Below are 26410 nucleotides of genomic sequence, written 5' to 3' on the forward strand. Positions count from 1 at the left end.
TGTGGCTCTATGGCTCTGTGGCTCTATGGCTCTGTGGCTCTATGGCTCTGTGGCTCTGTGGCTCTATGGCTCTTTGGCTCTGTGGCTCTATGGCTCTTGGCTCTATGGCTCTATGGCTCTGTGGCTCTGTGGCTCTGTGGCTCTGTGGCTCTATGGCTCTATGGCTCTATGGCTCTGTGGCTCTGTGGCTCTGTGGCTCTGTGGCTCTGTGGCTCTGTGGCTCTATGGCTCTATGGCTCTGTGGCTCTGTGGCTCTATGGCTCTGTGGCTCTGTGGCTCTGTGGCTCTATGGCTCTATGGCTCTTGGCTCTGTGGCTCTGTGGCTCTGTGGCTCTATGGCTCTTGGCTCTATGGCTCTGTGGCTCTGTGGCTCTGTGGCTCTATGGCTCTATGGCTCTATGGCTCTAACCTGCTGCCTCCATCTCTTCTCCCTGCCTGTGCTTACTCCCTTCTGATCTCTGGCACTTTACTAGGTGCCCCTATCCCTGTGGCACCACAGCACACAGGCCTAGCCCAGGACCCAGGAGCCCTGGCTTCCACCTTCAGCTCCAGCGTCGCATCTCCACCCTGGACTTCTGATCTGCACCACCACGTGCTTCCTCACTCCAACCCTCCGGGGGCTCAGGACAAAAACAGGGAGCCCTCTGTGACTCCGAGAGGGAAAAATGGTGCACACCTCACCCCGAGTCCTCAGTCTCTCCCTCCATTGGATCATCTCCAACGAGAAACAAATCTTTCCCCTTCTGTCCCACTCTGCCGCCCTCGCTTCACCCAGCTGTGAGAACAATCCTGTGGAAATGTTACTTTTAAATCAAATCGTGGCCTTTCTCTGCTCAAACCCGCCAGTGGCTCCCACCTGTCAGCCCCACCTCAGTCTTCCTCCCCCTCCTTGCACTGGGCCTCCTCTGTACCCTCATCTCTTACCCTTGTCCTATGGACTCTGCTCCAGCCACAGGCACCTCCTTGCTGTTCCTGCAACGCGTCAAAAGGCCCTACCTCACGGCCTTTGAACTGGCTCTTGACTGGGACCTCTCTTCTCCCAGACACGTGCCTGGCTCTCTTCCCACCTCCTTCCAATCTTGTTTCAAAAGTTACCTTTCTCAAAAAAAAAAAAAGTTACCTTTCTCAAGGAAGCCTGTTTACAATCACACCTTAACCATTTTCAATCCAGCATCTACTTCCTCTGGAATGCGAGCTGTTAGAGCGATGGCCTATGTGATTTTGGACCATTGGACCACCAGTTTTCTAGAGCAATTCTTGGTATCTAGTAGGCGCTCCCTAAACTTTTCTTGGGTTGAATTGATTTGGACGTGATTCAAAAACAGCGGTTTATAGTGAAAAGTCTGTCTATCGCCTAGACTCCAGTTCCCTCCCCATCCCAAGCAATTCTGAATTATTGTATACAAATATTATATTTACTACACTCCTTTTTTTAAAAAATAAATAAATAAACACAGCATCCTGCACAGTCTTCCTTTCTTTTCCGCTTCACATCAAATGACCTCCCCTTCTTTTTCCACCGCGGCCTCCAGGTGTTTATCCCAGCCCGGTCCTCCCCGGGGCGTCCTTCCGTCTAGGCCGGCGCCCCCGTAGGCATTTAGTAGAGAGCCCTGGAAACCCTCGGGACGCTGCCCGCCGGGGTTTGCAACTTCTGGGGTACCGTGCGCCCCGGAGACCGTCTATGTGCACACGCCCTGCACGACGAAACTGCTAAGAGAGAGCAGGGAGGAAGGTGCTAGCAAGTGGGGGATGTAGCTCAGCGGTAGAGCGCATGCTTTGCATGTATGAGGCCCCGGGTTCGATCCCCGGCATCTCCAGCGTGGGATCGCGCTTTTTTTACTTTGTCTCCCAAACTCAAGAACGCAATGTATTCCCAGCCCCAGGGAAAGCCTCAGACACTGCTGTCTCCTTTTTTAAAAAATTTATTGGGTGACACTGGTTAATAAAATTATATAGTTTCAGCTGTACAATTCTATACTATGTCCCCTGTATGTTCTATGGTGTGTTCACCGGCCCCTGATCGTGGCGTTTTGCCCACGTTGGAGGTGTCGGCTGCGGCCCTCGCCTCTCCCATCCCCTGACGCTGCCTTTTGACTCCAGATTAAAACATTACAGGGTGATGGGGCCACTGGCATCGTCCTGCGCGCGTATTCCCTTCGCACCGTGAGCTTCACGGGGCTGGAAAAGGGCAGGTTCCTGGCAAAGGACAAGCAGGAAACTGACGGCAGTAGGAGGGACGGGCGGGCACAATCCTCCGAGTTTGTTTCCGAGCCCCCCTCCGGCTGAATGCAGGCCTAAGCCCACAGTGAGGCAATAATTATTGACTGGAGATATGGCGGGCTGTCGCCACCGCGCCCGGCTAGCTCAGTCGGTAGAGCATGAGACTCTTAATCTCAGGGTCGTGGGTTCGAGCCCCACGTTGGGCGAGCGGGTATTTTTTGTTTTCATACATTGCCTGACAGCTTGGAAAACCGAAGAAACTCTGTAATGGACATTGCCTGTGTGCGATATTTGTTTAAGCTTTTTATGGCTACACTCTTGTTCATTATTTATCTATCCTGTTTACCTGGACAAAATGAGTTCTTAAAAAATTGTGTAAAATATGCATAACAAAATTTGCCATTTTAACCATTTTTAAGTGTACAGTTCTGCAGCTTTATACACATTCATGTTGTTGTTGTTGTGTAACCGTCACCACAATCCATCTCCAGAACTTTGACATCTTCCCCAACTGAATCTCTGGACCCAGTAAACAATTATGTCCCAGTCTCTCCTTCCCCCAGCTCCTGGTATTCTACTTTTTGTTCCTATGAGTTCGCCTACTCTAGGTATCTCATATAAGAAAAATCATACAATATTTGTCCATTTGTGACTGGATTACTTCACTTAGCATAATGTCTTCAAGGTTCATTCCTGTTGTAGCATGTGTCAAAATTTCCTTTCTTTTAAGGCTGAAAAAGAATCCATTGTATGTATATAATACATTTTGTTTACCCTCTCATCTTTCAATGGACACACGAGCTGGTTCCATCTTTCGGCTTGTGAATAATGCTGCTATGAACTCGGGTGTACAAATATCCATTTGAATTTCTGCTTTCACTTATTTTGGGTCTATACTAGAAGTGGACATATTTTATTTCCCTTTACTTACACAAAAATATAATTACAGCTCTGTTATAGCTTGAAGATCTTCCTATCTCAAGACATATAAAATGTCCTCAATCTCTTTTTGCAGCCTCATACTATTCTGCTGTAGATGAATCATAGTTTATTTAACTCATCACCTGCTGATGGACATTTATGTTGTTTCCAATCTCTTGTTATTACAATTAATGCTGCAGGTAGTAAGCATATACCATTGTCATTTTTCATTTTTACATTCATATCTGCAGGGCACATTCCCAGAAGTGAGATTACTGGGTCAATGTATAGATGCTATTGTAATTGATAAAAATAGGCAAATCACCCAGTTGTGGATCCTACCAGCTGATATTCCCTCCCATCAGCTATGAATGAGATTGCCTATTTCTCCACTGCTGTGGTAGCAATGGGCTGCTTTAGCAAAAAAATAAAAATAAAAATAACTAAACATCTGGCTCCCTCCTCCCCCACACCCTTAAAATGGCCAGGGCTCCTCACTGTCTGTCTGGCAGGATGATACCCATGGCAGGGCCTGCAGGGCACCGCCTGGCAGGGAAAAGAACTCTCCTCTTGCCTCTCACAGGAGCACACTCAGACAAAAGGTTCTGCAGGTCACCGTGTCACTCTGGTTTATGGTTCATAATCTCATAGTTTTTCTTCTCTTCTCAGGCCTGTTTCTTTAGAGGCCGTCATGTTTTCTTCTCTTGCAAAGCCACAACCTCATTGGAAAGGGCTATTCAGTTATTTTTTACTCTGTAGATCTTCTTCCTTGGACAGGGAGAATCCAACCAGATGTAAGAAATTAAGTTTGTAAATGATTTTCTTACTGGCTGGTGTCACATACATGTAGTTTGTGCAGTGGTCTTACAATAATGATTATATACAATTTATATAGAAATTATTCATCAACCATCCACTTGAATATTTTCATCTTAAAATATCATCTCCAATTTTAATATGTTTGTGCGTATTTTCTAACAAGTCTAAAAATATTCCAGTCTCAGGTCTTTCTTAAGTCCCTGGTTCCCCTTTACCAGACTTCACCAAGTCATTCTCCCAGGATCTGTGAGGCATCGGGAGAAATGGCCCAGCCCACGTCAAATGCTCACCCCGTTATTTCACTGCCATGTATATCACGTCACATGGGTTTAAGGGTACAAGTCCCCCAGATAAGAGACAGGTCTCAATCACATGCTGGTGTCCTGGGGAATGTGACTTTTGGGTAAGGAGGAAGACGAAATGTCAACCAGAGCCACCTGCTGCAAAAACAGGAAGAGTGGCCAAAAAGATGACCCCAAATGACCTGCTTCCCCATTCTGTTTCAGGACCAACTGGCTTAAAATAACTGGATATTTTGGGAAACTCTTTCTGTTGTTATTTGAGATGTTTGGTGTCTAAGGGCAAGGAGGGAGGTGTTTGAATATGGAGAAGAATGCACACTTGTTTTGTGATGACTATTCAATGCATTGCAGTTGTAAAGGTTAAAGTCTAGTTATTCTTAAGGTTATAAACCAACTTACAAATATTATTGTTTTTCTTATAAACTAGCAATATTTTAAAGAATCCTTTCATTAAGTGTCATCTTGAACATCTAAGCCATTGGTGCTATTCTCATGGACATTTCAAGTGACAATTATAGATTTATGTATTGGAGCCCTCATTTAGTGGGAGAAGAGGAGGCACTAGTTAGGTTGCACAGTTGGTATCTGAATCTTGATTGTTGCTGCAGACTCCCTCCTCTACCTCCCAACCCACAGCACCCAGGTTTATTGCTTACTTGCAATCATTTTTTATTGATTTCAGAGAGGAAGGGAAAGTGAGAGAGAAACATCAATGATGAGAGAGAATCATTGATTGCCTGCCTCCTGCACCGCCCCCTCCTGGGGAGGGAGCCGGAAACCCAGGCATGTGCCCTTGACTGGAATAGAACCTAGTACCCTTTAGTCCGCAGGCTGATGCTCCATCCATGGAGCCAAACCAGCGAGGGCCTCCACTCATTTTTCAATCCACTTGCAAAGAAAAACAGCAAATGGTGGAGGAGATGGAGTCATCAGGATGAAGAGCCAAGGAGGTATACTGTGGCTCCTTACCCTCCAAACCCCTGGTCTTCCCTCTGTCCTTGAACCCACAAGCTCCCTCCTACTCTGGGCCTCTTTCCTAATACTTTGGGAAGGCTGGCCCTTTAGCTTCATGTCTCCGCTCATTGTCACCTCTTCTGATGCATCTTTCCCGGCCCAGCTCTCTACTGTTGTTGTCTGCTTGCTTGCCACGTTATCAGATCATCGTCTTTAATTTTCTCACAGTCCTTATAGCTCTCTTGTTATGTCTTCATCTGTTTACTTGCTTGCTATTTTACTTGCCTATCAGAAGGTAAACAGGAGGGTAGGGGCCTGGCCCATATTCTTACTGCACTGTAACAAATAAATAGATGAAGTTTCCTTTTCATAGTGGCACACCGTAGGTTTGTTGCCAGTGCCTAGTCCATACCACAGCCCAGTTCATGGGATCTGTAGCTACTGATATTATTTCCTAAACTTTGAAGGTCTACGGAGTACCGGACTACCAGAGGGAAGGGGAGACGGTCAACAGAGAGACTACAGAAGGATAGCCTGTGGAATCTGAGGACTATAAAGAAAAGAGCAAGGGGGTGGGAGGTGGTGGAGGCAGAGGTGAAACAGGAATGGTGGAAAGAGAAAATTGCGGAAGCTGGGAGATGGGTACTTGGGGTTTCACAATAACATTCTGTCTACTTTAAATTTCCTAATAAAAAGGTTTAAAAATAAAACAAAGAGTATTACAGTTACTTTTAGTGAAAGGTTAAACATTCAGGTAGAAAATTTTATAGAGTAATGATGCTGTGGAGTAATATTTATTTGAGGGAAAAAAAAAGTAAAGATCCAGCAAAACTACAATTAAATAGAATCCTCAATGGGAATTCACATCCTCTAAACTATCTCCCTAGGGTAACTTAGATGTGGGGAGACAGGGACCTTTGGCCCTGTGTACTGTACTGGCACCCAGGTTTGGCTCTTTTCTTGTAGTCTTCACTGAAAAAAACAAAAAAACAAAAACAAAAAACCAACAACTCAAGTTCCCTGAAATCCCCTGCATCCCAGGGCAGGAAAGATTTAGCTAGGCCCAGGGTGGGATTGCCACCAGGAAACAAGGATGCTTTCAAATTGTGGGGGCGATGCTGAGAGGACAAAGGGGTCGGTGGAAAGGGGCTTCCACTGACAAGCAACCACACTGACAAGCAGCTACAGGTTCCGCCTCAAAAAAGAGAATCATAGTGTCATTGAAACCAGGTCAGTCTAGGGAAGCTACAAAGCCATAATGACAGGTCAGCATTAAGCGTAACCCCAAAGAAATCTGATTCACACCAGCTTCCTGCCCCGCCAGTGCTGCGAGGTTACTTGTGTTGTTCTGGATCTGTTTACTGTCTCCGCAAGGAAGATGACGAGACTCACATTAGCTGAGGCGCCGATCAAAACCCACCTGGAGAAGAGTGACAGGCCTGAGTGACAGTTCTGACCTCCCAGAGTCCTGGGGCCACCAAGGAAGTCAGCTTGAAGGGGGGGGGGGGCCAGGGGGTGATTCAGAAGACACTCCGGCAGTCCAAAGCCTGAGGTGGGGTCTGTACTGACTCATCTCAATCCAGTCAGTGAAATTTAAGGAGGTGGGGTGGGTGGGGGGGGGGGGGGAGTGGTGGTGGTGGAAAGAAATGGGGTCAGCAAGGGAACTTGGAGGATTCTTCCAAATGGGGTTGCGAATTCTTCACTCTTCACTCCCCTTACTCTCTAAGATCCATGGCTGGCCCTGGCCCTCCTCCTTGGGTGAGTACATCTATACATTCTGAGAAGGCATACACGTCAGTATGAAAGAGCAAGGCGATGACAAGGAAATGGGCACGGCATTGATTTCTGTGGGCAAGTTATTGGAATTGTTAACCAAAAGGTAAAAAGGCCTTTCACAGTGAGAGGCAACACACATTTATTTGCGATCAATAAAAACAGCTGTTTGTGAGCACCGAGTCACCCAGAAGCCCAAACAGTGTTCGGATTAGGAGACAAAGGCAAGGGGTTTTATGAGAAGGGGAAGGGGAACAATTACACCAACAGAAGGAAGGCATTTCTATTGGTGCGGGAGACATAACATAGTGATGTTAATTCTCAGCCATGTTTTTAGTTTCCCTCAGCGAGTCATCAGTCCTGCAGCCATAATGACTGCTTTCTTGTTATCTTTGCTGACAGGCCTTTCACAAGCATAGGTCGCCTCGGGCCAGTCCAAGGCTGTTCTGCGGTGGTAACATCCCTAAGGGGCCAGGCAGCAGGCTGCGCGGCAGTTGCGCTGGCCTAGCAGCTCCAGCTCGGCTTAGAAGTTGCTCCGTTTAATCGCTGCTTACAGAGTGCAGGCGGCCTCACCAGCCTTGCCATCACTGCCTATGCTTCGAGTCAGGAACCCTTCGTCTACATTTAAGACACATAAACCGTTAAAGAGAATTTGATTTTCCGCTTTGATGTTTTCTTGATTTGGCTTCCAAGTTTGGCAGAACAGCAGGGAAATTAGTTGCTTGTCACAGGTGTAAGGGTGCCCCGTCAGGTGTGCAAGAGCGTGCACCCCCTTTTCCAGGCGGACTCGGGCTGTATGGGGGGGGACCGGGAGCTCGGGCTGGGGTCCCGCGCGCCGGGCTGCTTCTCCGAGGCTCACGCCGCCTCTGCCCCCGGCCCTCGGCGCGGGCGGGGGCGGCGGGGTCCCCGGGAGGCCGCGGCAGGACCGCTGTGCTGAGCGCCTTTCTCCCGGCCCTTGGCTCCATCTACCACTTCCCCCGAGCGTCGGAGCCTCGGTGGCCCCCCGCGTGAACGGGACTGTGGGGTCCTCTGCGGGACACCCCGCCCCCCGCAGGCCAGGCCCCCCCGCGAGGTGCTGTCCACGGTGTGCACGGTATTGCGATCGCCCCTGTGGTCCTGGGAAAACATTTCCCGAACTCACTTCCACCGGATATTTCCGATCCTTCCTTCCTGCACTTTCTAATATTCCACTTGTCGTCGCGTGGCAATCCCGCCTGTGTGGCCTTGTTATGGTCCGGGACTGTAAGGAGTACGAATAAAACGCGCGCATATGTGTGCACGTGCACCTACATTGCGAGGGAGAAACTCTTCGATGGGAAAAAAGGCAAACCTCGGCAGCTGTTTCCGCCCGGTTTCGAACCGGGGACCTTTCGCGTGTTAGGCGAACGTGATAACCACTACACTACGGAAACAGGCGGTAGCAGCCCCTTCCTCTGCGTCCTATAGGGTGTAGCCACGGCCACCGCCCGGGCCCGCAGGCCCGCCTCCCAGTCAGAGTCCCGGAATATGAATACTCCGGTGTCCCTGGTAACGATTTTTGTCCAACTGTAGAGCGCGACCCGTTAATGGGTCGGGAAATCAGTCACGTCCAGAAATCAGAAAAAGAAAAAAATTGTGAACAAAGCAGCGGGCCTCGCAGAAGGGAAGGTAAAATGTAGCTTCGAAGACTTGAGCCTGGTTAACTCTGTCCATTACTGTGTTTATGGTTCTAGCTAGGCCCTGGTTCTATGGATCTGATAATCCAGACGGCTACTAACTGACTAACCAGGGGTGGCATATATGGAATCATTCTAGGGAGACAGTTGCAAGGTTTAAATTTTCACATAACTTGTTCCCTATTGACAGTTAAGAGCTAAAGAATTAAAATACAAAAAATACGCCTGTCTAAGCGTGGTTTAGTGGGTGAGCATTGACCTATAAACCAAGACATGCCGGCCAGGACATATTCCCGGGTTGTGGGGCCCCATCCCCAGTGAAAGAGCCTGCAGGAGGCAGTTGGTTAATGACGCTCTCATCTTTGATGTTTCTATTTCCTTCTTCCTTCCTCTCTGAAATCAATAAAAATATGTTAAAGAAGCACAAAATGCACTCAAAGAATATGAGATTTGAGTATATCTTCATCGAAATGTAAATTAAAATAAATGCAAATAGGTAAAAATGAAATTAATTTTACACATGCTTTCAAAATAATTACATATTTCTTATGTTATATAAAATTATCTGTTTTAAGAGAGGAGATTGAAATGAATGAATATCAAATTTTAAGTCAGTGATATTTCAGTAAAGCTAAAATTTTATTAAATTTTGAAAACTTAATGAAATCTCTTAAGTATTTTATAAAAATAAAACTCATCAACCCTAGCATTTAATGTACAGAATTGGGATGCGTTTTAATGTATGTTATACGTAGATCTATATATAAGCAAACTTAAAAGTAGTAATGATGGCTTAATATTGCAAAATATTACGCTTATTCCTGTGGAACCAGGAATAGGAACAGAGGCTGAGCCCTATGGAGTAAGAATCCTTGATGTGTGGTCAAGTCACCGGGAGCCTGCAGGTGTCCCAGGCCATGGATGCGTTACCGCTGTCCTTTACTCGACCATCACTGGATTCTACACCTTTTGGCCCATTTCGACTCCCTTGGCCTTGGTGGAAGCTCACCTGCTTCCTTTCCTCCTCCTCCAACTCCTCCACCATCTCCCTGGACAGTCAGAGTCCCCCCCACAGCTTGACCCAACCTTTATTCCCACACCTGTGGCTCTAGCAATGACGGCTTTCCCCAAGCTTCAGATCCACGCGTCCTGGAAATGTCCCCTTAGGCTTCTCCCAACCTGTTCAAGGTTGCTCTCATTACAGTAGCACCCACTTGTTTGCAGGGCTATATCCCAAGACCCCCCTCGACGCCTGAAACCAGAACTATGCTTTTTCCTGTGCACACATAGGAATGTATAGGAAGTACATGTGCATATCCGAATGGCCAGCACTAGTAGTCTTGCACCGGAGGGCCATTAGTAAGTAAGAGAAGGGCGACTTGAACACAAGCACTTCAATACCCTAACATGGGATCTGATAACCCAGATGGCTACTAACTGACTAACCAGGGGTGGCATATAAAGCTTGGAGACTGTGGACAAAGGGATGATTCACATCCTTGGCCAGAGGGATTGACATGGCATGAGATTTCATCTTGCTACTCAGAATGGCGAACAATTTAAAACTCATGTTTATTTCTGGAGTTTTCCTTATTGATTTCAGAGAGGAAGGGGTAAGAGAGAGAGAAAGAGAAACATCAATGCTGAGAGAGAATTATCGATTGGCTGCCTCCTACACACACCCCTCTCCCCACTGGGGAGGGAGCCCACAACCCAGCCATGTGCCCTGACCTGGTGGTTCATAGGTGGACGCTCAAGCACTGAGGCACACGGGTAGGTCTAACCACAATTTGCATTGGAATCTACAGCTTCTGTGCAAGACAAAATATCAAAATTCACACTCTTTCAACACCAGGGTGTTTAGATTCACATGTTGCAAGATAAGAGCGTAGTGACAGCAACGCTCCTAGGAACAAGGACTGAACTGGCAACCCTGCCTATTCTACAAACTGCAATCTATTTCTGAGCAGGCTGCCCTCCCGGGGCATCATGCTACCGCGTCTCCCCAAGTTGGGCTACACTTCGCTTTATATGATCATCTGGCTGCTCTTGGGGTCTCCTGTGTATGGGGGGGACTTCTCCAGCCGGAAAATAGAAAATGGGCTAAGGAAACAGTCAACGAAAGGAATGCATTTCAACTGCAGTTAAGGGCAACTTCTGTGACAAGACTAGTAACCGAGGCTGTTCAGGTTAGGTAGGGTGTTCCAAAATAAAGGGTATTTTACATTCCTTTATGTGTGGGAGAAATGTAGAGGCTGGAATGTGTGGGACAACGTTTCACAAAAGATCAACGCTTAAAATCGAGGGTAGAGAGGATAATCTGAAGATGAGGGTCTCAGATAACAAAAGGCACCTCGCCTCTTTCTCGACCTGGACACCAGGCGGCAGCGCTGAGAGAGCGGAATCCCGACTTCACCACCACCTCGCAAGGGGCTGGCACCTCTCAGGACTAAGGTTTGGGCTGATGAACGTCCAGGGCGAGTCCTGGGGTCCCATTGCAGCTTCGGGGAGTTACTGGTCTTTCTTTGGTCTTCCGGTAACAGAGGCACCTGGCCCGTGTTGAAGGTAGGCAGGCGGGTTTCAGCCCGTGGAACGGTGGCCTGAAGGCCCTCACCGTCTGCAAAAGAGAACACGCCCAACGCGGGACTCCAACCCACAACATGGACATGAAGAGCCTCATACTTGACGGTGTGAACTAGCTGGGCAACAGCTAATGCTTGGTCTCAAGAGACCAAGACTCAGATGCAGGGACGAGGACCAAGACTCAGATGCAGGGACGGGGACCAAGACTCAGATGCAGGGATGAGGACCAAGACTCAGATGCAGGGACCGGGACCAAGACTCAGATGCAGGGATGAGGACCAAGACTCAGATGCAGGGACCGGGACCAAGACTCAGATGCAGGGACGGGGACCAAGACTCAGATGCAGGGACCGGGACCAAGACTCAGATGCAGGGACGGGGACCAAGACTCAGATGCAGGGATGAGGACCAAGACTCAGATTGCAGGGACGGGGACCAAGACTCAGATGCAGGGATGAGGACAAGACTCAGATGCAGGGACGGGACCAAGACTCAGATGCAGGGATGAGGACCAAGACTCAGATGCAGGGACCGGGACCAAGACTCAGATGCAGGATAGGACCAAGACTCAGATAAGGGACCGGGACCAAGACTCAGATGCAGGGACCGGGACCAAGACTCAGATGCAGGGACGGGGACCAAGACTCAGATGCAGGGACCGGGACCAAGACTCAGATGCAGGGAATGAGGACCAGACTCAGATGCAGGGACGGGGACCAAGACTCATATGCAGGGGACCGGGACCAAGACTCAGATGCAGGGATGAGGACCAAGACTCAGATGCAGGGACCGGGACAAGACTCAGATGCAGGTATGAGGACCAGACTCAGATGCAGGACGGACCAGCTCAGATGCAGGGACCGGGACCAAGCTCAGATGCAGGGACCGGGACCAAGACTCAGATGCAGGGACCGGGACCAAGGCTCAGATGCAGGGATGGGGACCAAGACTCAGATGCAGGGATGGGGACCAAGACTCAGATGCAGGGATGGGGATACACTTTAAGAACCAACTGTGGAGACCAGCAGAGACAGCAGCCGGAGCAGCCGCAGCCTGGGCCCTCTCCCGCCCGCCCGCCCTCCTTCCGCCGCCCTCCACCGGCCCGGGGTCTCTTTCCCCCTTCCTCCTCCGCCTGCCCGCCCGCCCGCGGGGGGGGGGGGGGCCCCCCTCGCCTTCCCGCCCGCCCCTATTGTTCCGCCCCGGCCTCCCGCCCTTCCCCTTCCCGCCCGCGCCCCTTTTCCCCTCAGTCGCCTCGCGCCTGCAGTTCTTGGCTTTCACCCTCCCTCCCCCTCACCAGTGACCAAAGACTTGACCACTCAAAGTCCAGCTCCCCAGAATACTGCTCGACATGGACACCGGTGTGATTGAGGGTGGATTAAACGTCACTCTCACCATCCGGCTACTTACGCATGGGAAGGAAGTTGGCAGTATCATCGGAAAGAAAGGAGAACCAGTTAAGAAGATGCGTGAGGAGAGTGGTGCACGTATCAACATCTCCGAAGGGAATTGTCCTGAGAATTATCACTTTGGCTGGACCCACGAATGCCATCTTCAAAGCCTTCGCTATGATCATTGACAAACTGGAGGAGGACATCAGCAGCTCTATGACCAATAGCACAGCTGCCAGTAGACCCCCAGGCACCCTGCGGCTGGTGGTGCCTGCTAGTCAGTGTGGCTCTCATTGGGAAAGGTGGTTGCAAGATCAAGGAAATAAGAGAGCGTACAGGAGCTCAAGTCCAGGTGGCAGGGGATATGCTCCCCAACTCAACTGAGCGGGCCATCACCATTGCTGGCATTCCGCAATCCATCATTGAGGGTGTGAAACAGATCTGCGTGGTCATGTTGGAGTCCCCCCGAAGGGCGTGACCATCCCAGGCCGGCCCAAGCCGTCCAGTTCACCAGTCATCTTTGCAGGTGGTCAGGCCTATACCATTCAAGGACAGTATGCCATTCCACAGCCAGATTTGACCAAGCTGCACCAGTTGGCAATGCAACAGTCTCATTTTCCCATGACGCATGGCAACACCGGATTCAGTGCAGGTTTGGATGCATCTGCTCAGACTACTTCTCATGAACTCACCATTCCAAACGATCTGATTGGCTGCACAATCGGGCGTCAAGGCGCCAAAATCAATGAGATCCGTCAGATGTCTGGGGCGCAGATCAAAATTGCGAACCCAGTGGAAGGATCCACTGATTGGCAGGTTACCATCACTGGATCTGCTGCCAGCATTAGCCTGACTCAATATCTAATCAATGTCAGGCTTTCTTGGGAGACGGGTCGCATGGGGAACAGCTAGAACAATGCAGATTCATCCATAATCCCTTTCTGCTGTTCACCACCACCCATGATCCATCTGTGTACTTTCTGAACAGTTAGCGATTCCAGGTTTTAAATAGTTTAGAAATTTTCAGTTTCTACACACTTTATCATCCACTCGTGATTTTTTAATTAAAGCGTTTTAATTCCTTTCTCTGTTCAGCTGTTAATGCTGAGATCCATATTTAGTTTTATAAGCTTCTCCCTGTTTTTTTTTTTTTTGTGTGTGTGTGTGTGTTTTTTTTGGCTCATGAATTTTTTTGTTTGTTTGTTTGTCATGGAAATGTAAGAGTGGAATATTAATACATTTCAGTTTAGTTCTGTAATGTCAGGAGTTTTTCAAAAAAATTAAAAGATGGACTGGAAAAAAAAAAGAACCAACTGTGGCACATCTACAGGATGGAATACTACGCTGCTGTAAAAAAGAAGGAACTCTTACCATTTGCAACAGCATGGATGGAACTGGAGAGCGTTATGCTAAGTGAAATAAGCCAGTCAATGAAGGAAAATACCACATGATCTCACTCTTTTCTGGATAATAAAGACCATTATAAACTGATGAACAAAAGTAGATACAGAGGCAGAGCAGCATGGAACAGACCGTCAAACTACAGTGGGAAGGCCGGGGAGGGTTGGGGAGGTGGTAAGAGATCAACCGAAGGACTTGTATGCATGCATAAAAGCATAACCAATGGACACAAGACACTGCGGGGTAGGGGAGGCCGGGGGAAGGTCAAGGGGTGGGGGGTGGGGAAGGAGACATATGTACTACCCTTTGTAATTCTTTAAGCAATAAAACAAAATTAAAAAAAAAAAAGAACCAACTGTGCAAGCACTATGGAGCGGCCGCGTGTGCCCGGCTCCGTCCCCCGACGTGGGAGAGATGGCCCAGCCGCTCCCGAGGGGAAGATAAAGATCAAAAGAAGGGCTGAGGTTCCAGACCTGAATTTACACTGCGAGCACCGTGGAGGGCCTGCGGTGGCTCCGCTTCCGCCCCTGACCCCCCAAAACAGAGATACAGGTACGCAGGCACACGCCCTTCTCCCGTGAGACAGCCACCTGTCCTCGACGTGATGGGGTGAGGAGGTGACCGTACAGGTAGAAACGAGACCAAAAAGAGACCGTTGTTTCCGCCCGGTTTCGAACCGGGGACCTTTCGCGTGTGAGGCGAACGTGATAACCACTACACTACGGAAACCGCTGCTCCCGAGCCCGGCAGACACCTCCCTGAGTCCCCCCGGGCCGGGCGGCGGGCGACGGGCCGCCAAGCTCCGGGGCAGTGAGCTCCCCGCGCCGCCGCCGAGCTGCGCGCAGGTGTCGTGGCCGCAGTTTCTGGCCCCCGCAGGGCCCGCCGCTCCGGGCGGCCTCGGGCAGCCCAGCCACCGGGGTGCGCGGTCTGGGCCGCACCGCTTAGGAGGCACAGGTCCCCCTGGAGCGCCCCCACCCGCATCCCGCACCCCGCAGCGCCGGCACTCACGGGGGTTCCGTACAAGAACAATGGCCCTGTAACTTCCACGCAGTCTTTTTAAAAAATTAAACGACACATTTTATTTTTTAAAAATTAAACGACACATTTTATTTTTTAAAAATTAAACGACACATTTTTAAAAAGCTTCATGAGTCACAGCATTGCTCTCGCACAAATAATCGACGGGACAGAGACGCTAACGGCGACATCTCAGGCAGTGCTACCACCTGGACAGACCTTCTCGACGCCCCAAACCCGTCCCGAGCCCCCGCGCTGCGGCCGGGACCCACGGAAGCAGACCTCGGAGTTTCCGGATCTCGCGGAGCAAGAGTGGCGCGCAGCTGGCGGAGTCGATGGCACTTAGAAAAGTTTTTTCTTTTTCTTTAAGGCAAGACATTCATTGGGTTCGAAATCCAAAAGGTACAGAAGGACACAGATGGAGAAGTACCCCTCCCACCGGCCGCTGGCGCTCGCACAGCACGTCCGCTCCGGGTGCTCTTCGGCGGCAGCGGGGAGCGGCCTCTTAGCACCTCGCCGGGCGCCACGCAGCACGACGTGGGCTCTGGCTGCACAGGGCAAAACCCTCTGAGAGGCTCCGTCATGCTCATTTCATGCGAGTGGACACGGGACTATGAAAACATGGAGCACATGTCACACTTCCCGCCTCCCCCTCACAGCGGGCAGCGCCCTGCACACTGCGGGGCGCCTCGCCTTTCGCCGTCGGTGCGTCTGGAAGGGCCTCCTCCCGCCCGCGCCCCACCCCTCCCGCGGCGCGCACCCCGCACACTCTAAGGGCCCTCACCAGACCAGACTTGCAGGCAGGGGAGCCGGGGCGCCGGGCTCGCCCCTGAACACGCCGCGAGGCCCCCTTTTCCTTGACTCTGCAGAGAGCTGGCAGCGCCCCGCCTCGGTCACCTATTTCCCATAACTTTGCTAGAAGCCGGAGCAGAGCACTTGTTGCTTCTCCTGACCGAGCCCTTCCTTGTCTCACTGTCCCCAGCTTTCACAAACGTCCTCTTTCTCTCAAAACAGAAAAAGCAGCTTGGAGAGCCCGCCTTTTTACAGTCCGAGCGTCCCCCATGCGCATGTGCATGAACGACTTGCCACTCTGTCCCTGAACGGCCGTGCAGTCAGGAACGTGCCTCTGATATTAAATGCGAAGCGACCGGGCGGCCGTTCTATCACGGGTGCGGGGATGCCGCCCGAGTGCGAGGCGGGGAGAGTCTCCGGCCCCACCCACCGCGCGTCCTCAGACCCCGCCCCGGGGCGGTCGCCGAGGGGCGCTCGAGTCCTCACACGCCGGAGTCCTCGGCCTAGAAGGGCCGGAAGTTGTGTAGACGCTCCCCGGGCCCGCCCCTCTGCTTCCGGCAGCAGCTGTGAGGCGTGCTGGCTGCAATCGTTGGTGCCCGGCCGGTAGGATGGCGCCGGGCCGACGCGGTCACAGCACCGACAGCGGACGGCCACGCAGGATTGCATTGTCTCCCGACATTTCTCCTCAGGGGCGGGGGCTGGGAGTGGCCGGTCTTTCTGCTTCGTCTGCGTTGCTCCCGCCCCCGCACCACCGAGATGCGGGCCTCCGTCGTCCTAGCCCTGCCGCCCTCTTCCCGAGTGGATGCTAGAGCGTCTCCTCGTCGCTTCCTGTCGCCCGCGCCGGGGCGGGAAGGGGGCGTTGCGCGATCGCGGAAGGAACTCGCTCGCTGGGTGGCTTGTAGGTACCGGAAGTGTTGGGAGGGAGAACGGAAGTGAGGGGGCGGAGCCAGGAAGTGAGGCGGGGCGGGGGTTTATGAGGAGGCCCGGAGAGCGTTGGGGGCAGATTTGCACTCAGGGCCACCTGAGGGGCTGGGCGTCAGCGCTCCCCTGTGTTCTCTCCCGTGGCGGAGACACGCTTGTCGTCTGGGCGAAGGGACCTGTGTGGAGGGTGGGTTGTCGGGAGGACAGTTCTCTACCTGCGCCTGAGGCGAGGTGTGGAGAGGCAGGGCTGGGGGTGGGGCCGGGTCGTCAGGGCGTCTGAGAGGGAAGACCCCCCGGCCCCCTACCTTTTACCCTGGCTGAGTGGACACTAAGATGGCTGCCGTTGCCATGGCACCCAACCCCGTGCAGACCCTGCAGGAGGAGGCGGTGTGCGCCATCTGCCTGGATTACTTCACGGACCCCGTGTCCATCGGCTGCGGGCACAACTTCTGCCGCGTGTGTGTGACCCAGCTGTGGGGAGGGGAGGATGAGGAGGACCGGGACGAGTTAGACCGGGAGGAGGAGGAGGAGAACGGAGGGGACGAGGAGGAAGTGGAGGCTGTGGGGGCCGGCGGGGGCTGGGACACCCCCATGAGGGATGATGACTACGAGGGCGACTTGGAGGAAGAGGTCGAGGAGGAGGAGGAAGGAGTGTTCTGGACCGGGGGCCTGGGCGGGTCCGACTGGGACAACATGGACTACGTGTGGGAGGAGGAGGAGGAGGAGGTCCTGGACTACTACTTGGACATGGAGGAGGACCTGGGGGTGGAGGACGAGGAGGACGAGGAGGAGGTGCTGGAGGAGGAAGAGGAGCTGGACCCCGTCACGTCGCTGCCCCCGGCGCCCCCGCGGCGCTGCTTCACCTGCCCCCAGTGCCGGAAGAGCTTCCCGCGGAGGAGCTTCCGCCCCAACCTGCAGCTGGCCAACATGGTCCAGGTGATCCGCCAGATGCACCCCGCGCCGGGCCGCGGCGGCCGCGGGGGCGAGCAGGGCGTCTGCCCCAAACACCAGGAGGCCCTGAAGCTCTTCTGCGAGGTGGACGAGGAGGCCATCTGCGTGGTGTGCCGGGAGTCCAGGAGCCACAAGCAGCACAGCGTGGTGCCGCTGGAGGAGGTGGTGCAGGAGTACAAGGTGAGCGGAGCCGAAGAGGGGTTCGGCGGGGCGGCGAGGAAGGAAGGAGCTGGGAAGAGGAAAGGTCTCCCCCCCCAGGAATCTCTTCACCGCAAGGTGATTCTCCGCCGTAAACACCGTTGGCACCAGGCTTAGGGGGAAGGAGCCTGTGCACAGACAGCAGACCCAGGGGAGGCCACGGAGGACTGGCTTTCTCAGGAAATTGGGCAAAGCTGGTGATGCCATGTCGCTGGGCTGTGTCTTCTGGGAAAAGCCACTGCTCGTCCACACTTCCAGTGGCCCTCAGTGTAGGAGTGCAGGTGACAGGCCGCTAGGGAGAGAGAGGCTTTTACCTTTCTGAATGTCTCTGAACTTTATTTTCTCCAGGACTAAAAGTTAATATTTACTGAACATACACTGTGCACTCCAGGCCCTATACTAAGCACTTTTCATGGACTGGCTCATTGAAAACTCAAAACAACCCTGTGAGTTTGATATGGTTTCTATTCCCATTTTACAGATCGGGAAACAGTCAGAGAGATTTAAGTAATATACACAGGGCCACACAGCTGCTAGTAAGTGATGGCCTTGGTTATGACCTACTCCCCTGCCCCTACCCCCTTCCCCCCACCCCCGCACCCCGGCCTACCCTGTTAACGAGGTCACTACTATTTGGATATCGGTTTGTTTGACTTTTCTGACATACAGCTTCATCTTGGAGTTTGATTGTATTTTGCTTAATATCTTGCCCCCTACTTTTGGTCCTGACTCTTTTTGGACATCGGTAAAGGCGATTTGGCCGTGGGACAGCCGGCACAGATAGCACTGCTTAGAGGAGGCCTGGGTGTGACCGGGAAGAGGAGCAGGTAGCTTCTATGTGATTGGCACAGAGCTTTCTCGTTTTATGACTTGTGTTTTCATATCTCCTGATTCCTAGGGTAACCTCGTTTAGGTATTATCATTGCCCCGATTTTAGAATAATGAGCCTAGAGCTTCTCAGCTACGTGGTCCAGCTACGACAAACCAATATCCCTGCGTGACAGGTTAACCGTTCCTTCCCCACAGTGATGGTCAAGCCTGGCTGATGGGCCACGTTACTAGTGGAGGTTTTCAGAATAGAATGGACTTTACCACTAGAGATTCTGAATCTGTGATGGGAGAGTATCTTCAGGAAGCCCAGCCTGTGGTGGGACTCACTGCGTTAGTAATGGCACCTGCCTTGTAGGCCGTGCAGTCTTCGGGGAAGTTGCCAGCTCCTTTTGTTCTTCCTTTTTATATCCCCTCAGTTCCTAGTTAATTCTCCCATCAAACAATGTGCAGCCAGCTTTGTTCGCTGGATCCCAGGGTGGAATATCCATGAGCATCCCACCCCTTTTTCACACTCCCCTGGCAGGACTTCTGAAGAGTTTCTGAAACTGGATTTTAATTTGTGTTAACCACGTCTATTGAATTCCACTCCAGTAGGCTCTGCCATGTGGGGAGGTCACATAGACCCAAATAATCTTACAGTAACTGACCAGCAAATGTCAATACATGAGTTTTATTATATAGAACTAATTTGAGTGATTCCCTTTCTAAGTTATAGGCTGTTTTGCAGACAAGGAGTTTGTTTTGTTTAGATACGTACACTGACTAGCACTAGCTTGGCGCTGTGTTGTTTTGTAGAAATATTTCTTTATTGAGTAGGTTGTAATATACAAATGCTGTATAAATAAAGCTCCAGAAAAGTTAAAGGTCCTTGAAGATTTTTTTTACATAGTACTCTATTTGGATTTCTGCTTATGAATTTTTTGTCAACAATTTAGGAAAAATATTAAGTGGAAAATTTAAGCATCATAAATTCTGTATTAATAGAGTTGAAATTATTGACACTACTGGAGAAAAGTGGAAAGTGATATCAAAAGGCAAAATTTTGTGTAGTTTCTGCTGTTTTCATGTTATGGGTCGATTGTAATCTTATTACATAATTTTTGTCTGCAACCACTTACCTGTGCAACTATGGCTTTTTGGCCTGGCTGGCATGGCTCAGTGGTTGAGCATCAACCTGTGAACTAGGAGGTCACAGTTCAATTCCCGGTCAGGGCACATGCCCAGGTTTCGAGCTCTATCCCCAGTGGAGTGTGCAGGAGGCAGCTGATCCATGATTCTCATCATTGATGTTTCTATCTCTGTTTCCCTCTCCCTCTCTGAAATCAATAAAAGTATATTAAAAAAAAAACAAAAAACCAACAAGAACGGCCTTTTGTACCCTGAGTCAGTAACGTCTGTAGTTCAAGGGTCATTGTCAGGTTTTTATTGGCAGCTTAAGGCCTATGTAGGGAATACTAGGTAACATTTACTGACCTGTTGCTATATACCAGACACTGTGCTAAGCATACTACCCAAGGGGTAGGTTCTGTTATTCCCAATTCCCATTTTAAGATGAGGAAACTGGAATCATGGCTTGCTTCAGGACACTTGGCTGCATTTAGGATCAGATTGGAGTCTAGGCTTGAGCTTTTCTGCCCTGTGTTACCCCTCAAGGAAAAGGAGGGATAAATGCAGAAGACATAAAAAAGGAAATAAATAGTTTGGGCTAATCTCACCCATTTTGGTCTCTCTATCAGCACTTTAAAGAAAAAGACTGCTACAAATGATTGGAACACAGAGCTGAAGTGCATGTTTGTTGTGAAGGTTCAGTGTTTAGGAGGAGAGGGCTTTTGTTTTTCATTCAGCAAGTGATTGAGTGGGAGAAAGCAGATGGACCGGGAGAAACAGGAATGAAAGTGGCCACCCTGTCCCTAAGAGCCCCTCTGACCTGGGGAAGGCAGGTACACTTGTAATGATTACAGTGCCTGGGAAGTATTACCATCCAGAAAAAGACGAGAGATGGCCCAAACTAAGAGACTGCAGAAGGGTAGGTACAGGAGGGGAGGCTAGAAATGCAGGGGCAGTTAGAGCCTCATATTTTGCAAGTGGTGGTGAACAACTGATGGATTTTTGTCACGTGAAAATAATCAGAAAAGTACTTAGAGATGAAAGTTATGAGGAAGATTGCTTATGAGGGGACAGGACCACAGGCAGGAACATTCATATGGGCGGACTTTGTGTGGTGAGGTGCTCAACCAGGCACACTCCACCTGCGAGTGGGGCTCTCCAGTCAGGATCCTACCTTTAGGAAACGCACCCAGGGCTGTGGACATGAGTGCAGGTGGAGGGTTGGAGCCTTTGCCATCATCGGAAGAGAAGGAAGAGGAGGATGGGAGTATGATGCTCATTTGGTAACTGTGATGGGGATCAGGCTTTGAGGCCCAACCCACTGCAGGGAGGATGGGGAAGAGCAGATGCTTCTCCCCGCCCAGGCCATTAGCCTTCCTCTTGCTGTTCCCTCAGGCCAAACTGCAGGGGCATGTGGAACCTCTAAGGAAGCACCTGGAGGCTGTGCAGAAGATGAAAGCCAAGGAGGAGAGGCGGGTGACAGAGCTGAAGGTGGGTGAATGTCCTTAGGGCCGACTGGCTCTGTGGTCAGGGCAGGGAGGATGGCTGCCCACTGGCACAAGTGGTGACTAGATCTGAAGAGGGGCAGCCAAGCCTGGGGGAGGGGTAGACGCCCTCAGCGTCCTGAGGAGAGAGGGGCCTTAGAGGGTGAGGAGGTATATACATTCCCAGATTCCAAAATGGGGAGAGAAGCCTGGCTTGGAGAGATTGGGTGTCCGGCTCAAGGCCACAGAGCAGGCTTACCACTCTGGACATTTAACTCCAGAGCCATTGTCCCACCACGCTGTGCCCAGCACACTGGATAGCAGAGGGCAGAAGGAGGCAAGTCAAAATGCATAAAGCAGCCGTCAGAAGCCCCAGATCCCAGAATAGATGGCAGGGAGTGGGCAGAGCAGCCCTGAGCATGAGAGGGGGCCAATGGAGGGGATGAATTTGTGAATGTTAGGATTGCAGAACCCAACATCCTCTGGTCCAGTTTCTCAGCCTTTTTTCATCATTTCTCACCTCTCCCCAAGGAGTATTTTAGATATTTCCCCCCCGAATCCCACCCCTCAGGCACTGGAATGGCCTGATGCTGAGCTTCAGATACCAAGTCTGGGACATCCCTCCTGTCGGACCTCCAACCCCATCCATCTCTTCTGTGCCTGCCACCCTGGCCGGTGCGGGGCCTGTCTGTGCTTGTTGCCACCTACACTTTAGGGACTCCGCTGTTGGTGGCTGCCTTGCACTGAGTGGTGGAATCTGGGTCTGGGAGTTGGTCTTGCCTCCAGCTTCTTGCTCAAATGGAGACTTGGCTCCTGGTGTGCAGAGAAGGTGTAAGAATCTGAGTGTCACTGGACAGAGAAACTAACTGTTCACTTCACCCACTTGGCCAGTCAGGACTTTCCTCCCCGTTCTGGCCTGTCACTCTTGGTCCCAGGAATATCTCCAGCTGATGATACATGGGCAAAAAGCCTGTCTACCATCTGGGATTGCCCAGCTCAGGTTAATGGGGTGGGAGTGGACAGACATTTTCCCTTATTATAATAGAAGTACCTACATATTAATATCCTTGATTTTGCCTCGTCTTTAAAGTATAAAATATTATCTGGCCCTTTACAGAAAGTTTGCCTATTTCTGATCTAAAATTGAGTAAATTTCCGAAGGTCACTAGTGATATATCCAGGACCCTAACTTCCTATCTTGATTCCTGAATTTTTAATTTATTCATTTCAGAAGTTCTTACCAAGCACCCATTCCATGGCTGGCACTATGCCAGGGTCCAAGGATCCTGTAGCAAACAGTTTACAGTGTAGTGAGGGAAAAGGATGTTAAAGGGTACTCCAATGTAAACATAACGTTTCTAATTGAGAGACATGCTATACTGATATTTAAGGGGGTAGTCCTGCTGTAGATATGGAGGGGAGGGAAGGCTTCTCTTAGGGAATAGTAAAACTTAGACCTAAAATGAGTCAAGTTAGGTAGCTAAGGTAGAAGTATTGCAGGCAGAGGCGGGTGAGTTTTGGGCCAGGGTGCTGGGAGTGATGCCTGGTAAGGCTGGGCGTGGGAAAGGGGACAGATGCCTCTTTCCAGTTGGGATGTAGGGCCTTTGCCTTGGATTGAGGGGCAGCAGTTGCCAAATTGGAGGTTTATGTTTCTGTGTGTTGAGGTGGTATCCACCATCTCCTTTGCATCATCCCAGAGCCAGATGAAGTCAGAGCTGGCAGCTGTGGCCTCCGAGTTTGGACGGCTGACAAGGTTTCTGGCTGAAGAGCAGGCCGGGCTGGAGCGGCGCCTTCGAGAGATGCACGAAGCCCAGCTGGGCCGGGCGGGAGCAGCGGCCAGTCTCCTGGCTGAGCAGGCTGCCCAGCTGAGCCGCCTGCTGAACGAAGCCCAGGAACGGAGCCAGCAGGGGGGCCTGCGGCTGCTCAAGGTGAGCGGGGTCCACTTCCCTGTCTGCTCCCCAGCACCCTGTTTAACACCTGTCCATAGCAGCCTTTTCTTACTGGGATGAATCCACAGGGATTTCTCCTGAAGACCCAAAGGTCTTGAGGCTGAAGACAGGAGTTACTGTAAAATGTGGTGTGTGTGTGATTATACCTTATGAAAATAAAGGAGGTTCAGTTGGAGGAGGAGGGTTTTAAATGAGTGTTGAGGAAAGAGTTTCATACTGTGAAGACGAGTTTACTGAGGTTGAACACTCTATGCCTAGGCTCAGCAGGGTGAGATGAGTTAGGTGTGCTGAGGCACAGGATGACTGAGATGGGTGCGTGGTTAGTGAAGGCCTTGAAGTGCTTTTTCTCGCTCCCTGTTTATGTCAGTCTTTACGGCTGGAATCAAGCAGGGAGAAGTGGCCACCCCTGCACAGCTGATTCTCTCTCTTTCTCCCTCTCCTTCTTTGTGTTTCTTATTCCCAGGACATCAAGGAGACTTTCAATAGGTGTGTTCTCACCCTATCCTTTGTGACCTAGTGGCACCTGGTTCCCCATCCCTGCCTCTTTGGCTATCCTGCCCCTTTCCTCCTCTCCTTCCCCTGGGAATATCATGGTCCCACCCCCTGCCTGGTCCCCTTCCTCCAGGTGTGAAGAGATACAGCTGCAGCCCCCAGAGATCTGGTCCCCTGACCCGTGTCAACCCCATAGCCATGACTTCCTGACAGACGCCATCGTGAGGAAAATGAGCCGGATGTTCTGTCAGGCTGCTCGAGGTAGGGAGGTCACCTGTGCGACCTTCCTTTGCCTTCACCTTCACAGACCTGAGATTAGGTTCTGGAGGGAAGATTGGGGGCTGAGATGGAGCAGGCTACAGGTAGGCCCCCTGGGCTTCAAACCAAGGCTGCTGTCTGAGCTCAGGTAGGTGCTGGGGGGAGGCCGGCAGGAAGAGCCAGGGCCAGAGGGAAGACCTGCCCAGTGTCCTGGAAACAAGAGTAGGAAGAGAACCCATAGGAACCTGATCCTGCCTGTAGGAAGGGGTGGGATCCGAAGGACAGCTGGGGGTCTGGAAGGTGAGTGGGGGAGGGCGTTAGGAAAGGCTGCACCTTGGAGTTGGCTGCTGGTGGGCAACAGTGGGCCCATCCCTGGTGAATTTGTCCTCTTCCCACAAGTGGACCTGACACTGGACCCTGACACGGCTCACCCGGCCCTGATGCTGTCTCCTGATCGCCGGGGGGTCCGCCTGGCAGAACGGCGGCAGGAGGTTGCTGACCATTCCAAGTGCTTCTCGGCCGACTGCTGCGTACTGGGGGCCCAGGGCTTCCGCTCTGGCCGGCACTACTGGGAGGTAGAGGTGGGCGGGCGGCGGGGCTGGGCCGTGGGTGCCGCCCGAGAATCAAGTCGTCATAGGGAGAAGGTGGGCTCCGGGGGTTCCTCTGTGGGCATCGGGGATGCCAGTTCTTCGTCACGCCATCACCACCGCCGCCGCCGCCTCCACCTACCCCCGCAGCCCCTGCTCCAGAGGGAAGTGTGGTGTGTGGGCACCAACGGCAAACGCTACCAGGCACAGAGCTCGACGGAGCAGACCCTGCTGAGCCCAAGTGAGAGACCCCGGCGCTTCGGCGTGTACCTGGACTACGAGGCTGGGCGCCTGGGCTTCTACAACGCAGAGACTCTGGCCCACGTGCACACCTTCTCGGCTGCCTTTCTGGGCGAGCGTGTCTTCCCTTTCTTCCGGGTGTTCTCCAAGGGTACCCGCATCAAGCTGTGCCCTTGATCAGCCTACCACCCGCTGGGGCCCCTCTGGTCAGCACTGGCGGGGCGGGTGGTGGTGGAGGGTGGCCCAAGTTTTGGGGCTAAAGGCTCCCAAAATTTTCTGCATTGTTTCCTGCTCTTCCTTGACCCCGATTTTCCCTGTAGGAGCCTAAGGAACTTTCTGGCCTCCAGCTCTGCCTCACCTGCATGGGTCCCTGATAACAGCTGCCTAGTCTTCCCTTCCTGTCCACCCAGGGACTGAGTTTGAGTAGAGGCGGGGGAATATTTAATTTTAACTTCCCTCTACCCATCCCTTCTCTTCAACCTTCATACCAGTTCCCAGGCTGGAGGATTTGGGCAGGACTCATGACTCTCCCCATTCCAATTCCACTTTCTGATGAAAGTTATAGCTATGGAATTTGGAGGTTTTTTGAGGGGAGGCAGGCTGGGCAAAAGGTAGAGCTGGATAATAACCATCTCCTCTGGGGAAGGAAGGATTCCAAACTTTCTTCTATCCCAATTTCTACCTCCACAGACTGGCCAGAATTTAGTTTCAGTGAGATCCGGAGTGGTTGACATGATCGAAACCACATACCATTATATCCCCCCAGTAAATTATTTTCTCACCCCTTTTCCCAGCAAACCACACCCTACCCTTTTCACTGCCAGACTCCTTTCCCCTTTGTTCAGTGGAGTTTCATGTTTCCATCCTCTCATGTCTTCAGTTTCATTTGTTGAGCTCTGATGGGGAGCAGGGTTTAGGTCCCTAGGAGAGCCTTGGGTATAATCTATTTTTCTAATAACCCTTTGCCTTGTGTCATTTATCAGCTTTTGTCCTGTGCTTTGATGGCCCAGGTCAATTTATGTTCCTGGAGGAAAGGGAAGTGGGTTGTGGAAATAAAAAAAAAAGTTTTATTTGCTTCTTTTGTGAAGTCCATTCCTTTAGATGAGCAGAAGCCAAGGATGTAACTTAGAAGCCATTTCATTTCTTCTACAGCCAGTCCCTCCACTAAATGAGATGGTTGAGCTTTTCCTCTGCCTTGTGCACCTGTCACATCTGGTTAGTGCTTCAAGAGAGTGGGATATAAATCCTACCCTTCCATTTGTATAGCCTACCTCCGTTATTGGCATACTCTTCAGACTACTTGAAGATCATTTGCTGATTGCTATCTCCTACTACTCTGATGCTTTAGGACTATGCTTCCCTAAGAATCTCCACACCCATGGCTCAGGCACATTTCCAAAGTATAAGTGACCATATCTAGAAATCTCAAAGTTGGAGATAAAGCCAGAGATCATTACTATTAGCTGAGGAGGAACTGGAGGGTATCCTATTAGAGCCTAATATTTGAAGTGTCCGGTCAACTGTTCAATCAAAGCCTAATATGCTAATGATATGCTAAGGCTGCTCA

The 26410-nt window shown here is 51.3% G+C and overlaps 1 protein-coding gene, 4 non-coding genes and 1 pseudogene across 8 annotated transcripts; 4 read left to right on the plus strand and 2 right to left on the minus strand.

Moving 5' to 3' along the window:
• Positions 1–1745: 1745 nt before the first annotated feature.
• TRNAA-UGC lies at positions 1746–1817 on the plus strand. The gene has a single exon. It is a non-coding gene; the product is annotated as a tRNA-Ala (tRNA).
• Positions 1818–2353: 536 nt separating this feature from the next.
• On the plus strand, positions 2354–2426 carry TRNAK-CUU. Its single transcript has one exon. It is a non-coding gene; the product is annotated as a tRNA-Lys (tRNA).
• A 5902-nt stretch (positions 2427–8328) lies between these two features.
• On the minus strand, positions 8329–8401 carry TRNAV-AAC. Its single transcript has one exon. It is a non-coding gene; the product is annotated as a tRNA-Val (tRNA).
• A 4038-nt stretch (positions 8402–12439) lies between these two features.
• LOC118659106 lies at positions 12440–13703 on the plus strand (annotated as a pseudogene).
• Positions 13704–14672: 969 nt separating this feature from the next.
• On the minus strand, positions 14673–14745 carry TRNAV-CAC. Its single transcript has one exon. It is a non-coding gene; the product is annotated as a tRNA-Val (tRNA).
• A 1636-nt stretch (positions 14746–16381) lies between these two features.
• Positions 16382–25917, plus strand: TRIM41 (tripartite motif containing 41). 4 transcript variants are annotated; one of them, XM_036313309.1, is made up of 6 exons: positions 16798–17877; positions 21229–21324; positions 23015–23245; positions 23730–23752; positions 23892–24019; positions 24416–25917. In XM_036313309.1, exons 1-6 carry the CDS (start codon positions 17080–17082, stop codon positions 25018–25020), a joined length of 1881 nt encoding a protein of 626 aa, XP_036169202.1. In that variant the 5' UTR covers positions 16798–17079; the 3' UTR covers positions 25021–25917. The 4 variants fall into 4 exon arrangements, with proteins under 4 accessions (XP_036169205.1, XP_036169204.1, XP_036169203.1 ...); XM_036313311.1 differs by lacking the exon at positions 23892–24019 and having other exon boundaries at positions 16388–17877; positions 24416–24582; XM_036313310.1 differs by lacking the exon at positions 21229–21324 and having other exon boundaries at positions 16391–17877.
• Positions 25918–26410: the final 493 nt, after the last annotated feature.

This window comes from Myotis myotis, unplaced genomic scaffold (genome assembly GCF_014108235.1).
Source record: "Myotis myotis isolate mMyoMyo1 unplaced genomic scaffold, mMyoMyo1.p scaffold_m19_p_6, whole genome shotgun sequence".
Lineage (NCBI taxonomy): Eukaryota > Metazoa > Chordata > Mammalia > Chiroptera > Vespertilionidae > Myotis > Myotis myotis.

Bases quoted from the DNA above. Each gene is read 5' to 3' on its own strand.
- TRIM41 (XM_036313309.1), top strand. From the start codon at position 17,080: ATGGCTGCCGTTGCCATGGCACCCAACCCCGTGCAGACCCTGCAGGAG. The intron at 23,246-23,729 runs GTGAGCGGGGTC...TCTTATTCCCAG, and splicing joins GGGGCCTGCGGCTGCTCAAG to GACATCAAGGAGACTTTCAA. The intron at 23,753-23,891 runs GTGTGTTCTCAC...CCCTTCCTCCAG, and splicing joins ATCAAGGAGACTTTCAATAG to GTGTGAAGAGATACAGCTGC.